This window comes from Scyliorhinus canicula, chromosome 8 (assembly GCF_902713615.1).
Source record: "Scyliorhinus canicula chromosome 8, sScyCan1.1, whole genome shotgun sequence".
Classification (NCBI taxonomy): Eukaryota; Metazoa; Chordata; class Chondrichthyes; order Carcharhiniformes; family Scyliorhinidae; genus Scyliorhinus; species Scyliorhinus canicula.
Window position 1 is genome coordinate 96932698 of NC_052153.1, and position 23527 is coordinate 96956224.

Here is a 23527-nt window from a genome sequence, read left to right on the forward strand (position 1 = left end):
AGCGAATATAATCATGAACGTTTCAATCTTTCCTCCTATATTTGACTCGCCAACCCAGGAATCTATTTGGTAAACCTTCACTGCATTCCCTCCAAAGCAAAAACATCCTTCCTCAGATAAAGAGACAAAATCTGTACAAAATATTTCAGGCATGGTCCTGTGTAACTGCAGCAAGACTTACATCCCTGCTCCTGTATTGAAATCCTCTTGCTATGAAAGCCATGTACCATTTGCATTTTTCACCATCTGTTGCACCTGCATGCCTATTTCCGCTATTGGTGTACAAAGACATTCAGGTCTCATTGCACATTCCCTTCTCCCAATCGCTAGCAATTTAGATAATAATCTGTCATCTTAGTTTTGCTGCCAAAGTGAATAACATTATATTTATCCACATTATACTGCATCTGCGATGCCACTCACTCAACATGCCCCAAATCAGACTGAAGCATCTTTGCATCCTTCTCACAGCTCACCCTGCCACCCAGATTTATGTCATCTGCAAATTTGGAGATATTACATTTTCTTTCCTCCTCTAAATAATTAATATACACTGTGTATAGCTGGAGTCCTATCACTGATTGCTACAGTAATCACTGCCTGCCACTTGGAAAAAGGCCCATTTATTCCTACTCTTTGTTTCCTGTCTGTAAATCAGTTCTCTCTCCAGCACAATATGCGACCCCCAATCCCATGCACTTTAATTTTACATGCTAATCCCCTATGTGAGACCTTGTTGAAAGGTAACAGAGCCACATGTCTCCCTATGGGCAATGAGAAGAATTGCTGAGAAAATGGAGACAAGACAGCCTCATCTTCTATGATGAAATGAATATCCCATGGAACATTTCCCATGGAACATGGGACAGGATTGCTGCACAGGATTCTGCAAATTCAGGTGTGCCCGATATTCTGCTACAGCGTCTGTGCTGACTTCCAACTCTGAAGAGAAGACTTTCAGCTAGGATGAAGTGTAGGTGCCAATTGACACTAACCCAGAGAAGGTACCAGCTCTTCAGCAGGGTGATCTTCTATGGATTCAAACCTGAACTCAGGGAAGGCATCTTCTGTGGAAGGCTTTGCATGAACAACAGGAAATACAACAGGAGAACAATGGTGGCACAGTGGTTAGCACTGCTGCCACACAACAGCAGGGATCCGTGTACGATTCTGGCCTTGGGTGACTGTGTGGAGTTTGCACTTTCTTCCAGTGTCTGCGTGGGTTTCCTCCGGGCACTCCATTTCCTCCCATAGTCCAAAGATGTGCTGGTTAGGGTTATTGGCTATGATCACTGTGCAGGGTTGTAGGGATAGAGCGGGGGTGTTGGTTAGGTAGAGTACTCTTTCAGAGGGTTAGTGCAGACTCGATGGGGGGAATAGCCTCCTTCTGTGCTGCAGGGATTCTCTGTGCTGTAGGTGATGCATCAATATATTCAGGGGAACTAAGTTCTGAATGCTGCTCAGCCACTAAAAACACAACTGATTTTTTCTAGAAAGACAACAGAGACATCATAAGGTGCATCCAACAATGATGGATCATTTTCCAGGGCCTCACCCTCTAAGTGATCACTCAGTACTGCAAAGGATTCTGCCTCATCACTCTCTAGGAAGAGACATTTCAACTTCATCAGGTCTTCATGGAGATAGTCATTGTCTGCTGATTGCCTTCTGCACACTGCAACTCTTCACCTTACTTCATGAAGAACTGAGAAATTCATAACTTCCTTATCTGCCCAGGGTCTAGTGGATGGTAGATCTATGAAAGACAGCAACTCACTGCTGGATGTACGAACATTCTCAGCTGTTTTTTTTCTAGGATTCCTAGAAGTATGCCAGCATCGCCACTCAAAAAGGATGTACATTTATTATGAAGAACATGGGTGGAATGAATGATCTGTCGCCCCTTGTACCTAAAATGAGCAATAATCCTGCCTTTGATTGGAAGGTCTATGCCACCTTCTCCTTGCATCTTGATGTCTGATGGATAAAGGGCCATCAGCTGAAGCCAGTCAAGCTCGTCTGCTAATATGTTAACAGCCACTCCAGTATTAATGTTAAAGTAATATTAAAGCCTTCAACTTGGATTGTAACAGGCCAGTTGTCTGGATTAAGACTATCTACTTCCCCGAGGAACTCTAGCATTGTTTTCTGGATTTTCCAGTTCTTAGAAGAACTTAAATATCGGCTGGCATGTGACCTCAATTAAAGTTGTTGGATTTGCAGAAATGCTTGAAATGTTCACTTTCGCCACACTGGAAGCAGTCTGCATCCCAAGCCGGGCAGTTTTTTCATCTAGTCTGGGTTTTCGTGTCACATTGCAAGCATCTCAAAATATCTGTCAGCATTGGACTTCCCATCCTTTAGGTTAGTTTGGCAGGCTTTGATATGATGGGGTCACTGCCTGAGGACCTACCCAATCAGCAGTCATATCAAGCCTTGGAGTTGCCATGAGTTATAGCTAAATTAAATGCTTAAAGCTCAGCATGTCTTGCATACTGGACCATAAGATCATCTGCAGAAAGTCAGAGAATTTTTCATTCCAAACACCGACGACTATGAAATCAAGGATTAACACATTTTTCAGCACCCTGTATCCGCAAAATCTAACTGGGCGACTTCAGTTTGGAATAATACAACCAATTTCCCACGTCATTGGGAGCACTGGTTAAAATGTACTTATTCAATTAGTAAATTTTGCTTCAGGCTAAAATAGAGGTCGAAGGCTTTAATAATGGTATCAAAATCGACAGTGGGCTCCTGCACACATTGTTTAAGAGAACATCATCTGCTGCTGGACTTACTGCATCAAGAAAATAACTAATTTCAGTTTTTGCTTTTTGTGAAGACCTGATGCTGCTCACTACTGAGTTCACTGGCTCAGAAGTGATGATTCCACGGGGTGGCACAGGGGTGCAGTGGTTAGCTCTGCTGCCTCACGAAGCTGAGGACCGGGGTTCGATCCCGGCCTTGGGTTACTGTCCTAGTGGAGTTTGCACATTCTCCCCGTGTCTACATGGGTCTCACCCCCCACAACCCAAAGATGTGCAGGGTAAGTGGATTGGCCGCACTAAATTGCCACTTAATTGGAAAAAAAAAGTATTGGGTACTCTAAATTTAAAAAAAAGAAGTGATGATTCCACAATTTTCAGCAGCATTAGCGACTCCTCAGACAATGAAGCAGTCCATGTCCAAATGCAGCAAGACCTGGACATCCAGGCTTGGGCTGAGAAGTAGCAAGTGACACTCAGGCCACACAATTGCCAGAAAATGACCATCTCCAACACTGGAAAATCTAACCATCACCCTTCACATTCAATGGCATTACCATCACCAAATCCCCCACTATCAACATCCATCGGGTTATCATTGACCAGAAGCTGAACTTAACTAGCCATATAAGAGAGCAGGTCAGAGACACTGACCAGAACAGGAATCTACCAGGCCATGTACATACCTGTTGTAAATAAAACTCCGTTTCTTTATTTGACTTGGTGTGTCCTTATTAAATTTTTCTTGCGTCATGTTCATGACCCGAAACCGAAAATTCTCCCTAGTCTTTCAGCTAATAATGAATAACAGGAACTGACATTTGAAAATTAAAATAAAACCTGAACTTCGGCAATGGTAAGAGTGAGAACAAACTTGTGTTAAATATAATAGACAATCAATATCTATTAATTTACGATTGAAACTCTTCTGCTCTGTGCCTAACAATAATTTTTTTGGGGTGGAAAATTTAACTGGGCTGTTAATGCAGAGTGAAAGCATTTTCATTTAACCAATTTGAATCAATTTTAAATTATTTTTTCTCCTACCTTAGATGATTAATGTCAAAAAATTATCTCCATCTTTTTGATTGAGCTTAATAGAAATGGTTTTGCCTCACTAATTGCATCAATTAAACAATGATCATAAAATTGCAGCAATCAATAATAATTATTGTAAAACATTCTGTGTATGAAAGGATCTAGAAAGACACAAGAGACAAAGTTGAGACTTCATCTGGGACAGGAGGAAATTAAACAACTATTTTCTGCTGATAGCAACACAATTGATGGACAGGTGAGAGAAAATTGCCCTATATTTACCTTAAATGATTGGCATTTTATTAGAAAGGTGAATTTTTGTGTCAATTGTATGTGAACATTGGGCAGCCTTTAGAGAAGAGTTGGTTTGTGCACAGACAAGGTATAGACCCATGAAGTGGAAAGGCAGGGCAAACAAATCCATAGTTTCCTGGATGATAAAAGGGATAAGACGAAGTAGAAAAATGTGCTTACGATAGATGTCAGGTGGATAATAAAAACAAGACCCAGGCTGAACAGGAAGTGAAAAAGCATATAAGAGAAGCAAAGAAAGTGTATGAAAAGAAAACAGTTGCTAAATGTTAAACAGAGTCCCAAAATCTTCGAAAGGCACATAAATAGTAATGGAGCAGTAAAAGGCAGAGTGGGGCCAATGGGGGACCAAAAAAGGGAAATTACACAGGGCGGCCAGGGCATGGCTGAGGTATTGAATTAATACTTTGCATCTAGGAACAAGATGCTATGAATGTCACATTGAAAGAGGAATCTTTAAAGTGTTTAAAATTGCTAAGGAAGAGGTATTAGGTAGGCTGTTGGTTCTTGGAGTTGATAAGGCACCAGGATCCAATGATATCCATCCAAGGATACTGAGAGAAATGAAAGTGTAAATTGCAGAGGCACTGGTCATTATTTTCCAGTCTTCCTTCAACAGAAGGGTTGGTGCCAGAGGACTGGAGAGTTGCATATGTTATATCTTTGTACAATGCTGTGAAGATTATTGGTATGGCAGTGGACTAATAAAGTTTTAGAAACCAGCAAAGTATGAAAGAAAATGGAGGACATTTGAAATCAAGCAAGAATATATAAGAACATATGTTAAAAACGTAAATCAGGACATAAAAAGAAAAAGAGCAGCAAAAGTGAGCCTGGAGAATTAATAATCGGAAACAAGGAAATTACAGAGATTTTGAACAAATAGTTTGTATCCACCTTGACAGAACAAGGCACAAAAAAGCATCTCAGGTATCGTTCAAAAGTAAGAGGCAAAAGGGAGAGAGGAAAATAGAATAATCACTCTCACTAGTGAAAAAAATAATGGGAATGCTGTAAGATTTAAGACTGACAAGTCCCCTGGACCTAATGACCTGTATCTGAGGCTCTTAAAAGAAGTGGCAACAGAGATATTGGGTGTAATCCTCAAAATTTCCCGACAGTCTATAAGGTCCCACTAGATTGAAAAGTGCAAATGTAACAACTATGTTTAAAAAAGGAGAGACAGAATTTTTAAAAATCAAAGGCCGGTCAGCCTATTGTCTGTCATTGGGAAAATGCTAGAATTCTTTACTAAAGAGGTACCAGCAGGACTTTTAGAAAATCGTAATGCAGCATCAACATGGCTTTGTGAAAGGGAAATTATGTTTGACAAATTTATCAGAATTCTTTGAGGATGTAACAAACAGTGGATAAAGGGGAATCAGTAGATGTATTGTATTTGGTTTCCAAAATGTATTTGAAAAAGTGCTATGTAAGAGGTCACTACACAAGATAAGAGAATGCGGTGTTAGGGGTGATTTATTAGCACAGATAGGGGGCCGACTAACCGACAGGAAACAAAAAGTCAAGATAAATTGATCTTTCTGTTTGGTAAACTGTAACTAATGGAGTATCACAGGAATTAGATTGGGCCTGAAACTTCAGATCAGCCCACAAAGATTTCCACAACCAGATACTGCTGCGCATTTCTTCTAAGATCTTCCAATCCCGGCTGACACAGAAATGCAAGGCACAATGTTTGCTGCGGAACTCCATCGGAGTAGAATAGAGTTAGTGGAAAGAGAGGACATGCCCCATTTTATGGCACTAGCTGCTGTATTTTGATAAGCATTTAAAGGTTCAGTCTCATAATAAATGTTAGTGGGTTAGTGTATGAGGTGGAAAGGAAGGTAAGGTAGGTAGGTGGCTGCGGTAGGTAGGTAGATGAGGTGGGTGAGGTTTGTAGGTCATTAGTTGGGTGAGTGGGTAGTCAGGTCAGGAGTAGTCAGGTGATTGGAGGGTAAACGAGTCTGGTCAGGACGGTAGTCAGGTGGTCAAGGGGTACTCAGTTTTTGCAAAGTAAAGTCGAGTTGGAAATGTAATCAGGTGGTCGTGTAATCAGGTTGGATCAGAGGGTTAGTGGGAGAGGGAACTCAGATAGTTATGGGGGGTTATCGGGTGGTTCGGGGCGGGGGGGGGTTGAGGTTGGGGGTCATTTTGTGGAGCTCTTCAGGTGTCAGATTAGCTTTTAATCTATAAAACATTTCCTGGGTAATTAATTAAAAATACAGGTCAAGGCATTGATGTGAAGTTCTTATTCAGATTCCATTTAAAAATTGCTTTTGTTATTTAAATTTTAATTAATTAATCAAAAGGATTCTGAAATGTGGTGGATTATCAGCATAGGAAATGAAATGAAAAAATGAAAATCGCTTATTGTCACGAGTAGGCTTTAATGAAGTTACTGTGAAAAGCCCCTAGTCGCCACATTCCGGCGCCTGTCCGGGGAGGTTGGTACAGGAATCGAATTGTGCTGCTGGCCTGCTTGGTTTGCTTTAGAAGCCAGTGATTTAGCCCAGTGAGCTAAACCAGCCCCTGGTTTGCTGAAGATGAAAATTGGTGTCTACTATTGGAGCAAAGTTGTTAAACATTTGAAAATAACTTAGTTAATGACCCTGCTAAAATAGCAGAAGGAGTTTTAGGTACGACCATTATATATTCAGACTTTAATATTCTACACACTCATTTCAGATCCAGTGTTTATTTGTAGTTACATTTTACAACAAATTTTCTTTGCAATTTTATATTCTGGACTTAGGGGCTGAAGGACGAATTGGATAAAAGGACATCGGGTATGGAAGACTCAGCAACAACGGGATGGACAAGTGCTGCTAATAAAGTAGAGACCTTGCAGGCGGAGGTTAGTTAGCATACTCTCACTTGAGCATAACGTTAATTCAGCAACTACATTGCGCCCGGCCCGATCTGAATTATGGCCTCGCTGGGTGTGATCCAGGTCAGCATATGTAAATGTACCGAGGAGTCAACAGCTACAACTGCGAGACCTTGTCAGGGTGCCATTTGGTACTGGTTTCCACAAATGTGGACCAGGCAAAATGGCACCTTGGAAGGTCTCACAGGCCAATAGAGACCTCCAGGTACTTGGGTACAGGACAGGGTAGGACCATGTTGCTCCATCTGGCACCAGGGCACTGTGGCACTGCCAGCCTAGCTCCCTGGCAGTGCCACCCGGGCACCCCAGCAGTGCACTCTGGCACTGACAGATTGTTTGGGTGGCACTTCCATGGTGCCGGGTGCCTGCCAGGGTGCCCGGCAGGCAGTGCATGGATCTCTGAGCATGGCACTGACCGGCACGGGCCTGGCAGGGCCAAGCCCATTGAAGGGGGTTCCCAGAGGCCTCAACAAGGTTTGAGGGTTAATTGGGTGCAGAATGCAGGTGGGATCTGAAAGGGGGGGTCATGTAGAGATCGGGGTTGCAATTCAAAATGGTGCCCTGATCTATGAGGAGCTGTTTCTGCAGAAAATTGACTAAAGTGTGGTTTCAGTGGGAGAAACTGCCCAAATGGAGGTAGGAACAAAAGAAAATAGCTGCCGAGTGGTCCACCCTGAGGTCCCAGCTTTTCTTCCATCCTTGGACATTTTCACAACTTCCAGGGAGGGAGCAGACCCCAGCACCCACCTGCGTCTAATATGGAGGCAATAAACAGTTTTGTGGATTTATTAAGAATGCATCTCTGGTAAGTTTTTTAAAAATTTCATGGAGGTGGCCAAACTTTAGCAATTGTCAAATGTTACCCCAGCTGTATGGAGGTGTGAATCATGCATTGGAGGCAGAAAGAGTTTAAAAGTTAAGTAAAATGGTTTTCCCTCCTTTGGAGTTTATCATAAAATGCTGTAGCAAGAGTTGTGTATTTAAAAAGGGAATTTTATGGGCTCTCGGCTACAATCGAACCGCCTAATCATTGTACAAATACTAGACACTGTTTACACAGCCAGATTGAAGAATCTGTTTACTTGGAGAGTTTTATAGGCTATTCAACAGCTTCCAAATGTGAGAATAGAGTTGGTGGGTATTGTTCATAAAGTGGATAATGGATGAGGGGTTGAGGGAGTAAGGATGAGGTTGAGAGGGTGGCAGGTTTCAAGGGGTCAGAAGGCTCAACTGTACATAGATGAGCTGCTGATTGCATCAGAAGAACTGGGCAGAGATCCTTTTGGGACCAGAGGTGACCTTTTAACCTGTTCCCTTTGGACTCTTCCACCTCCATTTCCACCTCAGGCAGGTAGACTCATTTTCCGGTCGACTATGGCCTGAACCCCCAGAAAATCCAGTATCCAGGCAATCTCAAGACAGGGGTGGGAGCAGGCGCTTCCAATTTCACTAAGCATGGTCGAGTAACATAAAATTCTGGCCATAGAAAAAGATGAAAGCAGAAGTTATAACCGAAAGCCGTTGAACGCGATGTTGACTACAGAACGGTGTAGAGTTGCAAGTAAAAAGATAAATTGCTGTTCCTCAAGCTTATGTTGAGCTACACTAGAACCATTGTAGCAAGCCATGGACAGAAAGGGTAACGTGGTGCAAGATGGAGAATTAAAAAGACAAGCAAACAGAAGCTTAGGGTCATGCTTGCAGACTGAATGGCGGTGTTCCACAAAGCAGCCAGCTAGTCTGCATTTGCTCTCCCCAATGTAGTGGAGACCACATTATGTACAGCAAAAATGGTAGACTAAATTGAAAGAAGTAAATCACTGTTTCACCTGGAAGGAGTATTTGGGTCAATGGACAGTGAGAAGGGAGGAGGTGAAAGTACAGGTTTTGCATCTCCTACACTTGCACTGAAATGTGGCATAGGGAAGGGAGGGATTGTTAGGGGTAACTAAGGAATGGACTAGGTTGTCATGGAGGGAATAGTGCCTTTGGCATACTGAAAGGGGAGAGCAGGGAAGCTGTGCTTGGCAGCGACATGACACTGGAGCTGGCGGAAATGGAGAAGGATAATCCACTGAATATAAAGACTGGTGAGGCGGAAGGTGAGAACAAGGGCGACCCTATCATGGTGCTGGGAGGAAGGAGAAGAGATGAGAGCAGATTTGCTAAATGGGTAAGTGAAGGATCCTGTCAACCACACTGAATGGGAGACTCAGTTGAGGAAAATGGAAAACATGCCAGAAGCACTGGCTCATCATTATTCATGAAGGCCCTGCCTTCTCAACCTTGCCCCTCACCTGAGGTGTGATGTTTCTCAGGTTAAATCACCACCAGTCTGCTCTCTCCCTCAAAGGGGAAAGCAACCTACAGTTATCTGGGACTATGGTGACTTCACCTATCGTACTGGCGCATCATCAGGACTGATGCAGCAGAGATAGAGAAACTGGAAAATTGAATGGAGTCCTTACAGGAAGCAGGGCATGAGGAAATGTAGACAAGGTAATTGCGGGAGTCCATAGGTTTGTAGTGAACATTAGGAAATAGCCTATCTCCAGAAATGTAGACAAAGAAGTCAAGGAAGGGAAGTCAGAGATGGACCTGATGAAGGTGAGAGAGAGGCAGACATTGGAAACAAAGTCAGTGAAGGTTTCCAGTACATGGCTAGAGCAGGAGGCAGCACACGGTCATCAATGTAACGGAAAAAGGGACTACAGAGGCAGTTTGGCTGTTCCACATATCCCACCAAAACCCAGGAATAACCAGGATACATGTAGGCATACTTAGCAAAACCTTTTGTTTGGAGGAGGTGTGTGGTGTTGAAGGAGCTGTTGTTCAGAGTAAGAACAACCTCAGTCAGGTGGAGGAGGGTGATGTTGGTCGGGGATGAGGAAGTGGAGAACTCCGAGACCACCCTGGTAGAGGATCAGGGTGTAGAAAATCAGTAATCTGCGTAAGGTGTTATCAACAGTGCTATCAAGAGGCACTTTTCAGCAATAATCTACTTGCTGTCCATTAGTTCGGATTCTGCCAGGATAACCCAGCAACTGACCTCATTACAGCCTTAGTGAGAGCATTGAAGATCCTTTCGCCATCATGCAATGTTTTTCTTTCCGTGTAGTTAGAACATCTGAAGTTGGAAAATAAGAACCTGGTAAAGAAATTTAATACCGAGAGGACTCTAAGAAAGAAGTACTACAATATGTTGGAGGATTTAAAAGGTGTGTATGAACATCATGTGTAGAATACACTGTCATGGCAGACTTCATTACTCTTGCTATGCTTGGATGGAATTAACATTCATTCCTGCAAAATAAGGAAGAGTATGCAAAAAAAGTATCAATTTAGTCTGAGATGTATGCATTACTTGTGGCCTCATATCCTGAGGTACATATCCTGAATGAGGTATTGTTTAATGTATATATAGTGACCATATATAATTTCTGTTCAAACTCTTATTACTTTATATATTTACATACATACAGGTCACAACTGTTCATCAGTGTCAGCATCATTGCATATCAGCAAAATGGCTGCTAGTATTTTCATGAAGAGTTTCAGTCAGCAAACAAATTGAACAAAGAATATTACAAAAATATGTATATTTATATCAAAAAATACCTTTGAGCTCAAGCAGCAGTTACAAACATTTTGCTCTCCCAGCTTATGACATCTAGGATCATTTCTTAACCTTTGTACAAGGTGCCTCTTATTCACATCTAACTAATTTGTAGTTTATATATTAACATACATAGGAGCGTAGGAACATAGGAATAAGACAATTTAGCCCTTCAAGCCTGCTCTGCCATTCAATCAGATCATGGCTTCTCTCTTCCTGGTCTCATTCCAACCTCCCACCTGTTGCCTATATCCTTTTAACCCATTTTTTAAATCAGAAATATATCTATCTCCTGCTTGAAAACATTTAATGACGCAGATTCCACTGCACTATGGGGTAACAAGTTCCACAAATTCACCACCCTCTACAAAAAGTAGTTCCTCTTCATCTCAGTTCTAAATCTACCTCGCAACCAAATCTGTGACCTCTCGTTCTAGATTACCCCAGAAAGGCATTTGGTCTGTGTTTACTTTAACAATCTCATGTAGTGTTTTATACATCTCGATGAGATCCCATCTCATCTTTCCAAACTCTAGCGAGTATGAGGCCAAACTGTTCAATCTCTCCTCAAACGCCAACCTTTTCATCTCTGGAATCAATCTGGTGAACTTTCTCTGAACTGCCTCCAATGTCACCACATCCTTCCTCAAACAAGGAGACCAAAACTGGACACAAACCTCCACATGTGGTGTCACCAATACCCTATACAATTGCAATAACACTTCTCTACTTTTATACCCCAGTCCTTTTGCAATATTTACATTTGTCTTTTTAATTACATAGTGTACCTACATACCAGCTTTCTGCGATTCATTAACAGACACCCAGATTCCTCTGCCCAGACGCATCTTGAATCTGCTTTCCATTTAGATAATAATTTGCTTTTCTATTTTTTTGGCTAAAATGAATAATCTCATACTAATCTACATTAAACTCCATCTGACAAATTTTGTCCCAATCTCCTCGCCTATTTATATATATGTAATATCTTTATCTCATCTTCACTGACCGCTTTCCCACCTATTTTTGTATCATCTGTAAATTTTTACACTCTGTCCATGCTTGCAAATCATTGATATAAATTGTAAACATTTGAGGTCCAAGAACTGACCCCTGCGGCACCCTGCTGGTTATAGTTCGCCAGCCAGAGAAGGACCCATTAATCTTGACCCTCTGCTTTCTATCAGTCAGCCAATCCAATCTAGGATTAAGTATGCCTCTTATTGGCACAATGGCGCAGTGGTTAGCATTGCTACCTCATGGCGCGGAGGACCTGGGTTCTATCCCAGTCCTGGGCCAGTGTTCATGTGGAGTTTGCACATTCTCCCTGTGTTTGTGTGGGTTTCACCCCCATAGCCCAAAAAGATGTGCAGGGTAGGTGGGATTAGCCACTCTAAATTGCCCCTTAATTGGAAAAAAAAATTGGGTACTCTAAATTCATCAAAATAAAATTAGTATGCCTTTTATTCATTGGTGATCAGAAAAGATTTTGATAATCATGATATAGTTGAAAAACAGATATATTTTCCATTCTTATCCAGGGTGCCCTGGTCAAAAAAATCACAGTGCAGGTCTTGCACAACAGAAAGGCCTCACAGAAATGGCCATTTTTAATTCCTAATTTCTGAAGGAATCTAGGCAATAGTAAATTGTTTGCTCCAGCGAGAACAAAATTTAATGTGGAGCCTCAGATGTACCAATACTGGTGTTATCTGACCTGTGGACTTCAGAATAAATCAGTTATTTCCATCACAGCGGGTCACACGTCCTACTGTGCCATAATTACATCAGTCAAGAGGGTTAGCAAGATTCTGAGCCTTTCATTTCCTCCATCCTCAGTAACAGTTCTCCTTAGATTTGAACCATTTAAGGCCCAATGGCGTTCCAATGAGGTCTAGAAGACACAACACAGCTACCTAGTGTAGCCACCTGGGGTGACCACTGACCAAACACAAAATGGAAGATTGCAGGGAATACAGGGAAAATGGACATGTTGTAAAAAGCAAGCAGCTTGCAGAGCGCTTGTATATTTGGACTGCTGCAGAAACCAGTTTTGGCTGTTGCTGAAACCAGACAACGCTATGAAAAGATACAATTAGCATATTAATGAGGCGATACCGGGCGATCCCCAGGCACAAAAGACACAAGTTAACACTAATCGATACATTGAATGGAAGGCCAGACCTTTCGGCGCCAAAGAAGCCCAAAACAATGAGTCCCAAGAACCGCCCCAGTGATCGAGATACTGTCCCGTTATTGGGGAATTCAAATCAATCGATTGGGAAGAGACCCAATCGATTACAAGAGTATAGAGAGTCTGCCCAGGTGGGCACAAGACCCTGAGAGGAGTATAAAACAGAGACCCTGACCCCAGCTCGCTCTCTCTGTCAGCCTCTCCTTGACCAGCTAGCCCTCCCAGCAGAACACCGTTGCAGCAGAAGAACCTTGTGCAGGAGAGGTCTGGACAGAAGCCGCCAGCAAGTAAGTCACAACGCACGCTATGGGAATAGACACTCCTGACCCCTTTAGACCATAACCACTGGAAGCCTGCGGACCCTGGACAAAGCTAGAAGCCATTGTTCCCTGATCCGGCAGTCCCCTTATCCAGATAAGTATTTGGCCTAGTAGTGGTAGGATCAGCCTAGTCTTATAGTTTATATGCATGATTAGTAGATTACTGTAATATAATAAACGTGTCTTGTTTGAACTTACTAATTGGTGTATGGTTTTATTGCTTTGAACTTGACCTTGAAACTTGTGGCATTATCTTAACGATACCTGGCGACTCCAAAGCTAACGAACGAAACAGAGCCAAATTGAGTGTTAAGCACACTCACCCAGAACGAGCAACACTAGCTTGAATGTATCTGATTTCTCGTGTATAAAACCTTTGCAGCATCATTTGGTGACCCAAGCACACTGGCCTGGACAGCTACAGTGCTAAAGGTACCACACAGGCCCCATAATAAATGTGCAGAGATCAATATGGACGATTATTTTGATTACTTTCTTCTGAAAAATATAGCAAGCAACTATTTGCAGGAAAAGAGTTGCAAAAACATTCGACCTGAAATCATGAACGTTACCACAATGAATTGTTCTAACACCGATCACTTTGTATTCTATAGGAAAAATCCGTGTTTTCTGTCGTATACGGCCTTTGAGTAAATCTGAGCTAGACCGTGGAAGTCACTGTATTGTCCATTCACCTGATGAATACACAGTGACCATCAAAAGCAGTCGTGCTGTGAAGGAGTTCCAATTTGATCAAGTTTTCAACTGTTCAACTTCACAGGAAGAAATCTTCAGAGATACAAACAGGTTAGTTTTAATTATTATCAACTCTCCAGACAGTCAGTGGCTTGGAACCTCTGTCAAACAGAAACAGTTTCTTAGCCTTTGGTTTTGACTCAATTTAAAAGTAATTTTATCGTTATCTGTGATTTCAATTAATGACTCCCATGATTTCTCAATATTACCCAGCGCAAATCTGAGGAATCACTGTACCCTCTTTTGATGCTGTCAGAAAATATCTCTCACAAAGGCCTCAGACATTTACTTTCTGGATGTTAAAATATTAAGAAATGTTGTCATTTTTGCATGTAATTCAATTCAGACTTCACAGCTATTGGATTAATGCATTCTTTGACCTTGATGTGACCATCAATTCGCATGAAACGAAGAGTTGAAGTGAACAGTGGTTTTAATAGGCTAGATCTGTGCCTGCCTGCGACTGCTCTGTACTGAGTGCCGCCTACAGGCTTACAGGTTTATGTACCACCCCCGAGCGGTGGAGCCACAGGCGGAGCCCACAAGGGCATCAACATCATACTACACAGTACATTGTAATAGCATACGTTCACCACATTCACCCCCTGTTAAAAAATTGAAGTCCAGCGGGGGTGAAGTGGGATCACAGATCGAGTCTGTCCGGCCCCTTGATCGTTCTCCGTGATCGCCTCAGCTCCGACTTTGCTGCGGGCACCGGTGTTGAACTCATCGCTGCGGGCACGGGTGTTGGGCTTGTTGACTCCAGGAGCGTATCATCTGGAGCTTCATCACTGTAGGTCGGCGATGGGGGGAGGGGGGATGTAGGGACGGGGGAGGTGTCCAGTGTAGGGTGGGGGGGGGGGGGGGTAGGTGATGGTCGCAGGGGAACCGGCGGGTGCCAGATCCCGGAGGGAGACTATCTTGTCGGCCGTCGTGGTGCGCCATGTAGGCATACTGAGGGTTGGCGTGAAGAAACTGGACCCTCTCGACCAGGGGGTCGGACCTATGGCTCCTCACATGGTTTCGGAGGAGGACAGGCCCCGGTGTTGTCAGCCAGGACAGAAGTGAGACCCCGGAGGTGGATTTCCTGGGGAAAACAAATAGGCGGTCATGAGGGATCTCGTTCGTGGCTGTGCAAAGGAGCAACCTAATGGAGTGCAGCATGTCGGGGAGGGCCTCCTGCCAGCGGTAAACTGGGAGAATTCTAGACCGTAGGGCCAGAAGGACGGCCTTCCATACCGTTGCGTTCTCCCTCTCCACCTGTCCATTTCCCCGGTGGTTGTAGCTGGTAGTCCTGCTCGAGGCAATGCCCTTACCGAGCAGGTACTGACGCAGCTCGTCACTCATGAACGAGGAGCCCCGGTCACTGTGGACGTAAGTGAGGAAACTGAACCGGATGAAGATGCTGTGCAGGGCCTTAATGACAGTGGCCGCAATCATGTCGGGGCATTGTATGGCAAAGGGGAAACGGGAATACTCGTTAACGTCATTAAGAAAATACGCGTTGCGGTCAGTGGAGGTGAGGGGCCCTTTGAAATCGATGCTGAGGCGCTCAAAGGGACGGGATTCCTTCACCAGATGGGCCTTGTCTGGTCGATAGAACTGCAGCTTACACTCCGCACAGACTTGGCAGTGCCTGGTCATGGCCCTGACCTCATCGGTGGAGTAGGGCAGGTTGCGGGACTTGCTGAAGTGGAGAAGTCAGGTGACCCCCGGGTGACAGAGGTAATTGTGGATGGCCCGGAGTCGGTCATCTTGCGCTCTGGCACATGTGCCCTGGGACAGGGCATCTGGGGGCTCATTGAGCTTCCCGGGATGATACACAATATCGTAATTATAGGTGGAGAGTTCGATTCTGCATCTCAAGATTTTATCATTCTTAATCTTGTCCCGCTGTGTGTTGTTGAACATAAAGGCTACCGACCGTTGGTCGGTGACAAGGGTGAACCTCCTACCAGCTAGGTAGTGCCTCTAATGCCGCACAGCGTCCACAATGGCTTGAGCTTCCTTTTTGACTGAAGAGTATCGAATCTTGGAGGCGTTGAGGGTATGGAACAAAAAGGCCACAGGCCTACTTGCCTGGTTAAGGGTAGCGGCCAGGGCGACATCTGAAATGTCGCTCTCCACCTGGAAGGGGATGGATTCGTCCACCACATGCATCGCAGCCTTGGTAATGTCTGCCTTGATGAGGCTGAAGGCCAGGCGGGCTTCAATCGTCAGGGGAAGATAGTGGCTTTGATAAGTGGGCGGGCTTTGTCCGCATAGTTGTGGACCCAGTGGGCATAATATGAAAAGAACCCGAGATATCTTTTCAGGGCCTTGGGGAAGAGGGGGAGGGGGAGTTGCAGAAGGGGGCACATACGGTCGGGGTCAGGCCCCAGAACTCCGTTTTCCACGACATAGTCGAGAATGGCTAGTCGGGTTGTGCGGAAAACGCATTTGTTCTTGTTGTAGGTGAGATTGAGGCCTTGGGCAGTTTGGAGGAACTTCTGAAGGTTAGCGTTGTGGTCCTGCTGATCATGGCCGCAGATGGTGACGTTATCCAACTACGGGAACGTGGCCCGCAGCCCGTACTGGTCCACCATTCGGTCCACCATTCGGTCCACCGTTCTTTGGAAGACCGAGACCCCGTTGGTGACGCCAAAGGGGACCCTGGGAAAGTGGAAGAGGCAGCCGTCTGCCTCAAAGACTGTGTAGTGTCGGTCTTCCGGGCAGATTGGAAGCGGATGGTATGCAAATTTCAGATCTACCGTGGAGAAAACCCAGTAGTGTGCAATCTGATTCACCATGTCCACTATACAGGGAAGCGGGTACGCATCGAGTTGCGTGTACCGATTTATGGTTTGGCTGTAGTCTACAACCATCCGGTTCTTTTCCCCAGTCCTGACGACCACCACTTGGGCTCTCCTGGGGCTATTGCTGGCCTCGATGATTCCCTCCCTCAAGAACCACTGGACCTTTGACTTGATGAAAGTCCTGTCCTAGGCACTGTACAGCCTGCTCCCGGTTTACAGTCCACGGTGAGGTTCGCGAAGAGCCAGGGTGGGGGGGGGGGGGGGGGGAGACCCTTAGGGGTCGCAAGGGTACATACGGTGAGAGGGGGTAGAGCTCCGCCGAACTTCAGGGTCAAGCTCCTGAGGTTGCACTGGAAGTCCAGTCCTAACAGAAGAGGAATGCAGAGATGGGGGAGGACATAGAGTTTAAAATTGGCGTACTCGGCACCCTGTATTGCGAGGTTCGCGACACAGTACCCCCAGATCAGCATCGAGTGTGATCCGGAATCGAGGGAGATTGTTTGGGATGCGGGGGAAATCTGGAGAGAGCAGCGCCTTACCGTGTCTGGATGTATGAAGCTCTCTGTGCTCCTGGAGTCAAACAGTCAGGGCATTTCGTACCCATTGACCCAGACGGTCATCATCGAGTTCTTGAGATGCTTGGGCCGTGACTAGTTGAGGGTGACAGCACCGAGCTGCGGGTAGCTGGTGTGGTCGGAGGTAGCGGGGTGGTCCCAAGATGGCAGCCCCCATCGGCCGCACGTGTCGGGTGGCGTTGAAGATGGCGGCCAAGATGGCGGACCCCGTCGGTTGCACATGTCGGGCGACGTTGAAGATGGCGGACAAGATGGCGGCCCCCATGAGTTGTACGTGTCGGGTAGGGTTAAAGATAGCGGCCCCCACGGGTAGCACGAGGCAGTTGACGCGTCAGAAGGAGCCGGTACCGGCAGGCACTCAGCCTCGCTGCGGGGTCTGTGGGCCTGTGAGTCTGTGAGTCGGGCCTGCAATTTAGGAGCTCTGGGTCGGGTCAAGCAGACTGTGGCAAAGTGTCCTTTCTTGCTGCAGTCGCTGCAGGTCGCGTTCCGGGCCGGGCAACGCTGCCTGAGGTGCTGGTTCTGGCCACAGAAATAGCAGGGCGGCGCCCCGGGTTGGGCGGGCAGCCGCACGGCACAGGCCTGGGACATCCTCCACGAGGGAATCGCGCGGTCGGAGGGGAAAGTATTTAAGCTCTGGAAAGCTACTTCCAAGGAGGTAGATAGTTTTACCGTCTCTTCTAGGTTGAGGGCTCCCTTTTCAAGCAGGCGCTGTCTGACATAGTTGGACCAGACTCCAGCTAGATAGTTGTCCCGGATGGCAAGTTCCATATGCTGCGATGCCGTGACGTCCTTGTAATTCCATTTTTGAGCGAGTGCCCTCAGGTCGCGTAGGTATTCCTCCAGCGATTCTCCGGGGCCTTGGCAACGAATGGTGATGAGATGCTACGTTAATTCACCGGCCGCACGTAATGTCTTTTCAGGATCGCGATCGCGTCTGCGTACGTGGTTGCTTCCGCGATTAGTACGGAGATTTTGTGGCTCATCCGGGTGTGGAGGAGACTCAGCTTATGTTCCTCGGTGATGGTGGGTGAGGAGGAGACAGTGAGGTAGGCCTCAAAGCAGCAGAGCCAGTGCGAAAAGATCTCCTTGGCTTCGGCTGCCTGTGGGTCAAGTTCAAGTCGGTCAGGTTTGAGGGCAGCTTCCATTGCGATATCTTAGCGCATTAAATTGTTGCGACCATCAATTCACACGAGATGAAGAGTAGAAGTGAACAGTGGTTTTAATATGTGAGATCTGTGCCTGCCTGCGACTGCTCTGTACTGAGTGCCGCCTACAGGCTTACATGTTTATATACTACCCCCAAGGGGGTGGAGCCACAGACGGAGCCCACAATGGCATCAACATCATACTACACAGTACAGTTGTGAATTGTAATAGCATACGTTCACCACAGACCTATTCTGTCAAATGTTTTAAATAAGCCATCGATATTTAGCATTACTATATAATGAAATGAAAATCGCTTATTGTCACGAGTAGGCTTCAATAAGCATTTTAGATTTGAACTGCTTAAGGTGTTCTCTTCGAAAGGTAATAGTCAGTAGGGTGGGCCAATGCAGTCCATTCACTACTTTACCTACTAAAGTACTAATTATGGTACATTGATGAAGCAATGTAGAGGAAGATTCACTTCCTGTACTGTACGTGCCATGTTGTTTGATCTTGACAAACATGAAACAGATGCTTCCTTTCTTCGGCAGAACTTCTTGTAACATACCTTTAAGGAACAGCAGCATAATATCACCTCTAAGGAAATGTGTTAGGTCATCCAGTCTTAGTTTCACTTTTGTTTTGAGCAGAACACACACACAACTCTGATGCCTTAAAGTTTTATAGCTTTGTTTAACCATTCTCATGTCTCCTCTGACATGAACCAACATGGTGTTTACCTAATCCCTTATCAGCGATAGGTGTATATACCATAGAATCCACAGAATCCCTACAATGCAGAAGGAGGCCATTCAGCCAATTGAGTCTGCACCAACCTTGTGAAAGAGCACCCTACCTAGATCCATTCCCCCGCCCTATCCCAGTAACCGCACCCAACATGCACATCTTTGAACACTAAAGTGCAATTTTAGCATGATCCATCCACATAACCTGCACATCTTTGGACTATGGGAAGAAACCGGAGCACCTGGAGGAAACCCATGCAGACACTGGGAGAACATGCAAACTCCATACAGTATCATTACAAAAACACAATCCAATTAAGTTCAATAAAACACAAGGTAGATAAAACAAATTCTGGGCTTTGCAGCATCTATAAGAATTTCCATGTTGGATGAGAAACTCAGATAAGCAATTCCTCTTGTTCAATTGGTTTTATGCAGTCTCTTTAATTGCTCTTCGTTGCTGTACAGTTATGCAAACTTAAAGTTAAGTTAATCTCAGTAGTTAAAACTATTCATTTGAGAATTGGTAAGAAACTAAGGATGAAATTGTGGGAACTCCATTACAAGTCTGATCACTGGGTTACGGGTGGGTCGGGGGTTGCCTGGGAATTAGAATAAAAAGCAGTGAGCTCAGAAACAACAGATATGTTATTTTGTCACTCAGTGCAGATATTGTTATGGAAACTTATATTAAACATGAGATCATGGAGCATCTGGGTTGAAATAAAATCCTAAAGAAATGATGAAAATGCGATCAGGAAGATGAGCTTATGTCCATCTAATTTGCTGGTTTTCTTCCAGAGTGTGGCAAAGGAATTTAATAGTGAATGTGCTTTCCTTGGATTACAGTTAGGCCTTAGATACATTTCCTCTGGAATAGTTGAGAATAAAACTAAAGAAATCAGGAAGTGTTTTCTAATTGCTATGTAATCAGACTTATGGAACCCAGAATGCAATGGTACACAGATTGCCATCAGCCTCAAAGACAGCCTGGGTGGCCACATGGGCCCCATTGTGTCAGGTCTCCGCATCAGACACCGGCCTCTGTATTGGCATCATTAGCCAGGTCCTCAGCAGACATCTCTTATCACCAAGAGCCAACTGACCATCCTGGGGATGTCCTCAAAGAGGCCGGGCATGTGCGGCTGCCTCAGGACGTAGTTGTCATGCACACTCCCTGCGAAACATGCACACTCATGCATGATCCTCATGTGATGGTCATACATGAGCCGGATGTTCAGGGAGTGGAACCTCTTCCTGTTGATGTAGGGCACACCCAGACGGCCCAGTGAGCAAAAGATGACATACGCGCCATCCACTACCATCTGGAGCTCAGGCATCCTGGCGATGGCGGAGAGTCCTGCTGTCTGGGCATCTTGCCGAGCCTGGTATATAAAACATAGAACTTACAGTACAGCACAGTACAGGCCCTTTGACCCATAATGTTGTGCGGCCTACACCAATGTGACCCTCGCTGCCCTGATGTGAGCTGTGTGCTCAGGGTGTGAGGCAGGGTCCTGCACATGGGCCTCCACTCATATCTCTGTTACAGGGTAGATAAATTGCCTGGAGAGATGGGCAAAGAAGAAAGTGGCAGAGGCATCAGAATGGTTGTGCAAAAAGTTGTTTAATGTGCTGTACACTACCCCATTCCCGATAGTGCCCTATCCCCCAACACCCCCTCCCCACCTCCACCCTACCCCCACCCTGTACCCCTTACCTTAGTGCCCTCAGTGATCTTTAATGTGCTGGGCCCTCCTAGCTCTACCACTATGTCTTGGTGTTTCCCCAGGATGCACATCTGAGGTGGAGGCAGCCAGCTACTTACCTCGTCCCATGGTTCTCAATGCCCCTGGCGGGCGTGCTATGGGGCCGGAGGGCCTCGACTAACGTGTTGGCCGCAAACACACAATCAAGCTGCCCTGTGACCACATATCCATTCTCCTGCAGGTCCTCCAGCCGTGTCCCGTGTGCTTCCTGCGAGACACGGCCTCATCAGAGGTGTGGAACTCGAGGGAGCTGATGACCACCGTCGCCACTCCATGGGGGAGTCCAAGTTGGCAATCAGCGCCCCCTCCTCCCGATCGGTTCCCACAGGGCCCTGGGGTTAACTTTGGGATGGAGGGGCAGGTGGTCTGAGCCCTGGCTGCCCCTGCATCATCTGGCTCTGCCAGCCCTGATGGTTCCCCATGGTCCACACCATGGTGTCGACGCCCTCAGCGATCATCCTCAATGTCTGGGACACATCCGCCAGTGACCGGGCTGTGCTCTGCTGTGCCTCAGCCATGCCCACCTGCAACTGGGACAAGCTCCGCAGCACCTCAGCCATTCCCATCTGAGAGCGAGACCTCATCAAGGTCGGCCTGGTACTGGGTGACATTCCCCAGCGAGGTGGTCATTCTGCCGAGACCCTCAGCCATGGCGTCACTGACTGCGCGATACCTTGGTCGCCTTCACTCATGGTGCCAACGTCGTGCACCAGGCTCTTCACAGCGGTCGCTACCCTTGCATTGTTGGCCTTGGTGCCACTCATTGCCGGCGCCAGCCCCTATTCCCATAGCCTCTGGGATTCCTCCAAGCGGCTATGGATCTGCTGGAGTGACGCTGACATCACCCTCGGAATGTCCCGACCGCTCCCTATCATCTCCATCAGCTCTGGGTAACTGAATTCCAGAGGCTCAGCATCAGGCTGGGACCCAGCTGTGTCCTGGGTTCCAGCAGCCCTCTGACTGCTGTCTCGCCTGGGGGTTCCCCTGGATTGTGTCCCGTGAGGCTGACCACTAACATGTTCCACCGAGATATGTGTATCTGCGCTGGTGGGGGGTCGGGGATCACAGCTGTGACGTGACTATTATGGTAGCATCCTCAGAGCTCTCCTCCAAGGTGTTCTTCTCGGAGTCAGGAGAGTGTGCCGTCTGGGATGGGTTGGCGCCATCGGCTGGAGGACCTGCAGGAGAATGGATATGCGGTCACTGGGAGGGGTGGGTCAGTCAGTAAGGCAATCACTACTCAAGTTTGACAGGTCCTCCGGGTGGAGCCTGGTGGTTTCTCACCTCTGCAGCCTCTGCGTGGGTGACCAATCTGTCCTACGCCACACCAGTCACCTTCAGGGCCCGCTCTTCAATGCAGGTGAGGAGTCTTAAGTCCGGTGCCCCACAACCAGTCTTGGCCCTCTCCCACTGATTGTGGGAGAGCTTTTCCTGAGGAGACACAGAGAGAGCACCGCTAGCCACACGTATGGTTCAGTGGTGGGAGAGGGGGTGTGAAGGCGGGGGTCACTTGGAGAGTTGGTAGGGGGGGTGGATTCTCCCCTTGGGGCGGGGGGGGGGGGGTGCGTGGTGCCTACTCATTCGTGCTGCCCGGTGTAGGTCGTTGACCTTCTTCCTGCATTGCTGGACAGTCCTCTTGCTCATACTGCTGTAGCTCATGGCTGCTGCCATCTTGTCCCAGGCAGCACTGGCTGCCTTGTGGCTCACCCTCCAGGACCCCCTGGGGATCAGGACGTCCCTCCTGGTGTCTACCGGATCCAGGTGCCTCCCCAGCTCAGTGTCCCTAAATCTTGGGTCCGGTCTCCTTGGCGTCATTATTGTGAGCTGGTTGGGGTTGGCTGAGCAAGTGCAGTTTAAGTGCTGCTCAACCTTGTTAGCTGGGGGGGGGGGAGGGGGGGCTGACGAGCACGGTCCCGGCAATCAGCTGGCGAGGCGTTCTTTGTGGCGAGAAGCCAGTGAAGCCTCGTTATGTAGACCACTTAACATTGAATTGCATTGCCGGTTTCGCTGGGCCGAGCGGCAGGAAACTGGCGGCTATTCCCGCTCGCTACAACACTTGGAAATTTTTCCAAAGAATTGGGCCCTCAGTATGATTAGATAGCGGTGGGGAACTTGCCGATAGAGCCGAGAGAAACTCACATTCACAACCCGCCACAAATGTCACTTGGAAACTTTTCCACTTGATCGTGCCCTTGGGGAATAGCTAGGCAGGTGGCAGGTAACAATCAATAAAGAGTTGCTTCACTTGGAGACAGCAAGAAAGTAGTACTTACATTGAAAGAATTTAATGTGGTTGAAAAAGGAAAAGGATCTGAAGAATCTGAATGATAATCAATTGAAAATACCACAATATGCTTGGTAACAATGAGTAATCAAGATCAAATTTTGAGATGTATAAAAGCAGCTCAACATTGAACTGAAAGAGTAAGGGCTTGGGCTAGCCGAATGGGAATAGAGTCCCGTAATGATCATGCTAGCAACGCCAAGAAACACCACGCTATCTACTGGAACTCTAATTCTATTCGGGGCCTCAGCGGGGAATGCACCATCAAGGCCACACTTAGTGCCGTTTCCTGCACTGAGGAGCTCCACTCAC

At 46.4% G+C, this 23527-nt stretch overlaps 1 protein-coding gene across 1 annotated transcript in view; it reads left to right on the forward strand.

The window, feature by feature from the left end:
- The window catches only part of si:dkey-96l17.6 (kinesin-like protein KIN-14I), a 73019-nt gene that overhangs the window by 19509 nt on the left and 29983 nt on the right, over positions 1 to 23527 (forward strand). The window contains exons 4-7 of the mRNA XM_038803882.1: positions 3965 to 4062; positions 6877 to 6978; positions 10130 to 10229; positions 13756 to 13948. Coding sequence (XP_038659810.1) covers positions 3965 to 4062; positions 6877 to 6978; positions 10130 to 10229; positions 13756 to 13948 — 493 coding nt within the window. The remainder of the gene's footprint in view (positions 1 to 3964; positions 4063 to 6876; positions 6979 to 10129; positions 10230 to 13755; positions 13949 to 23527) is intronic.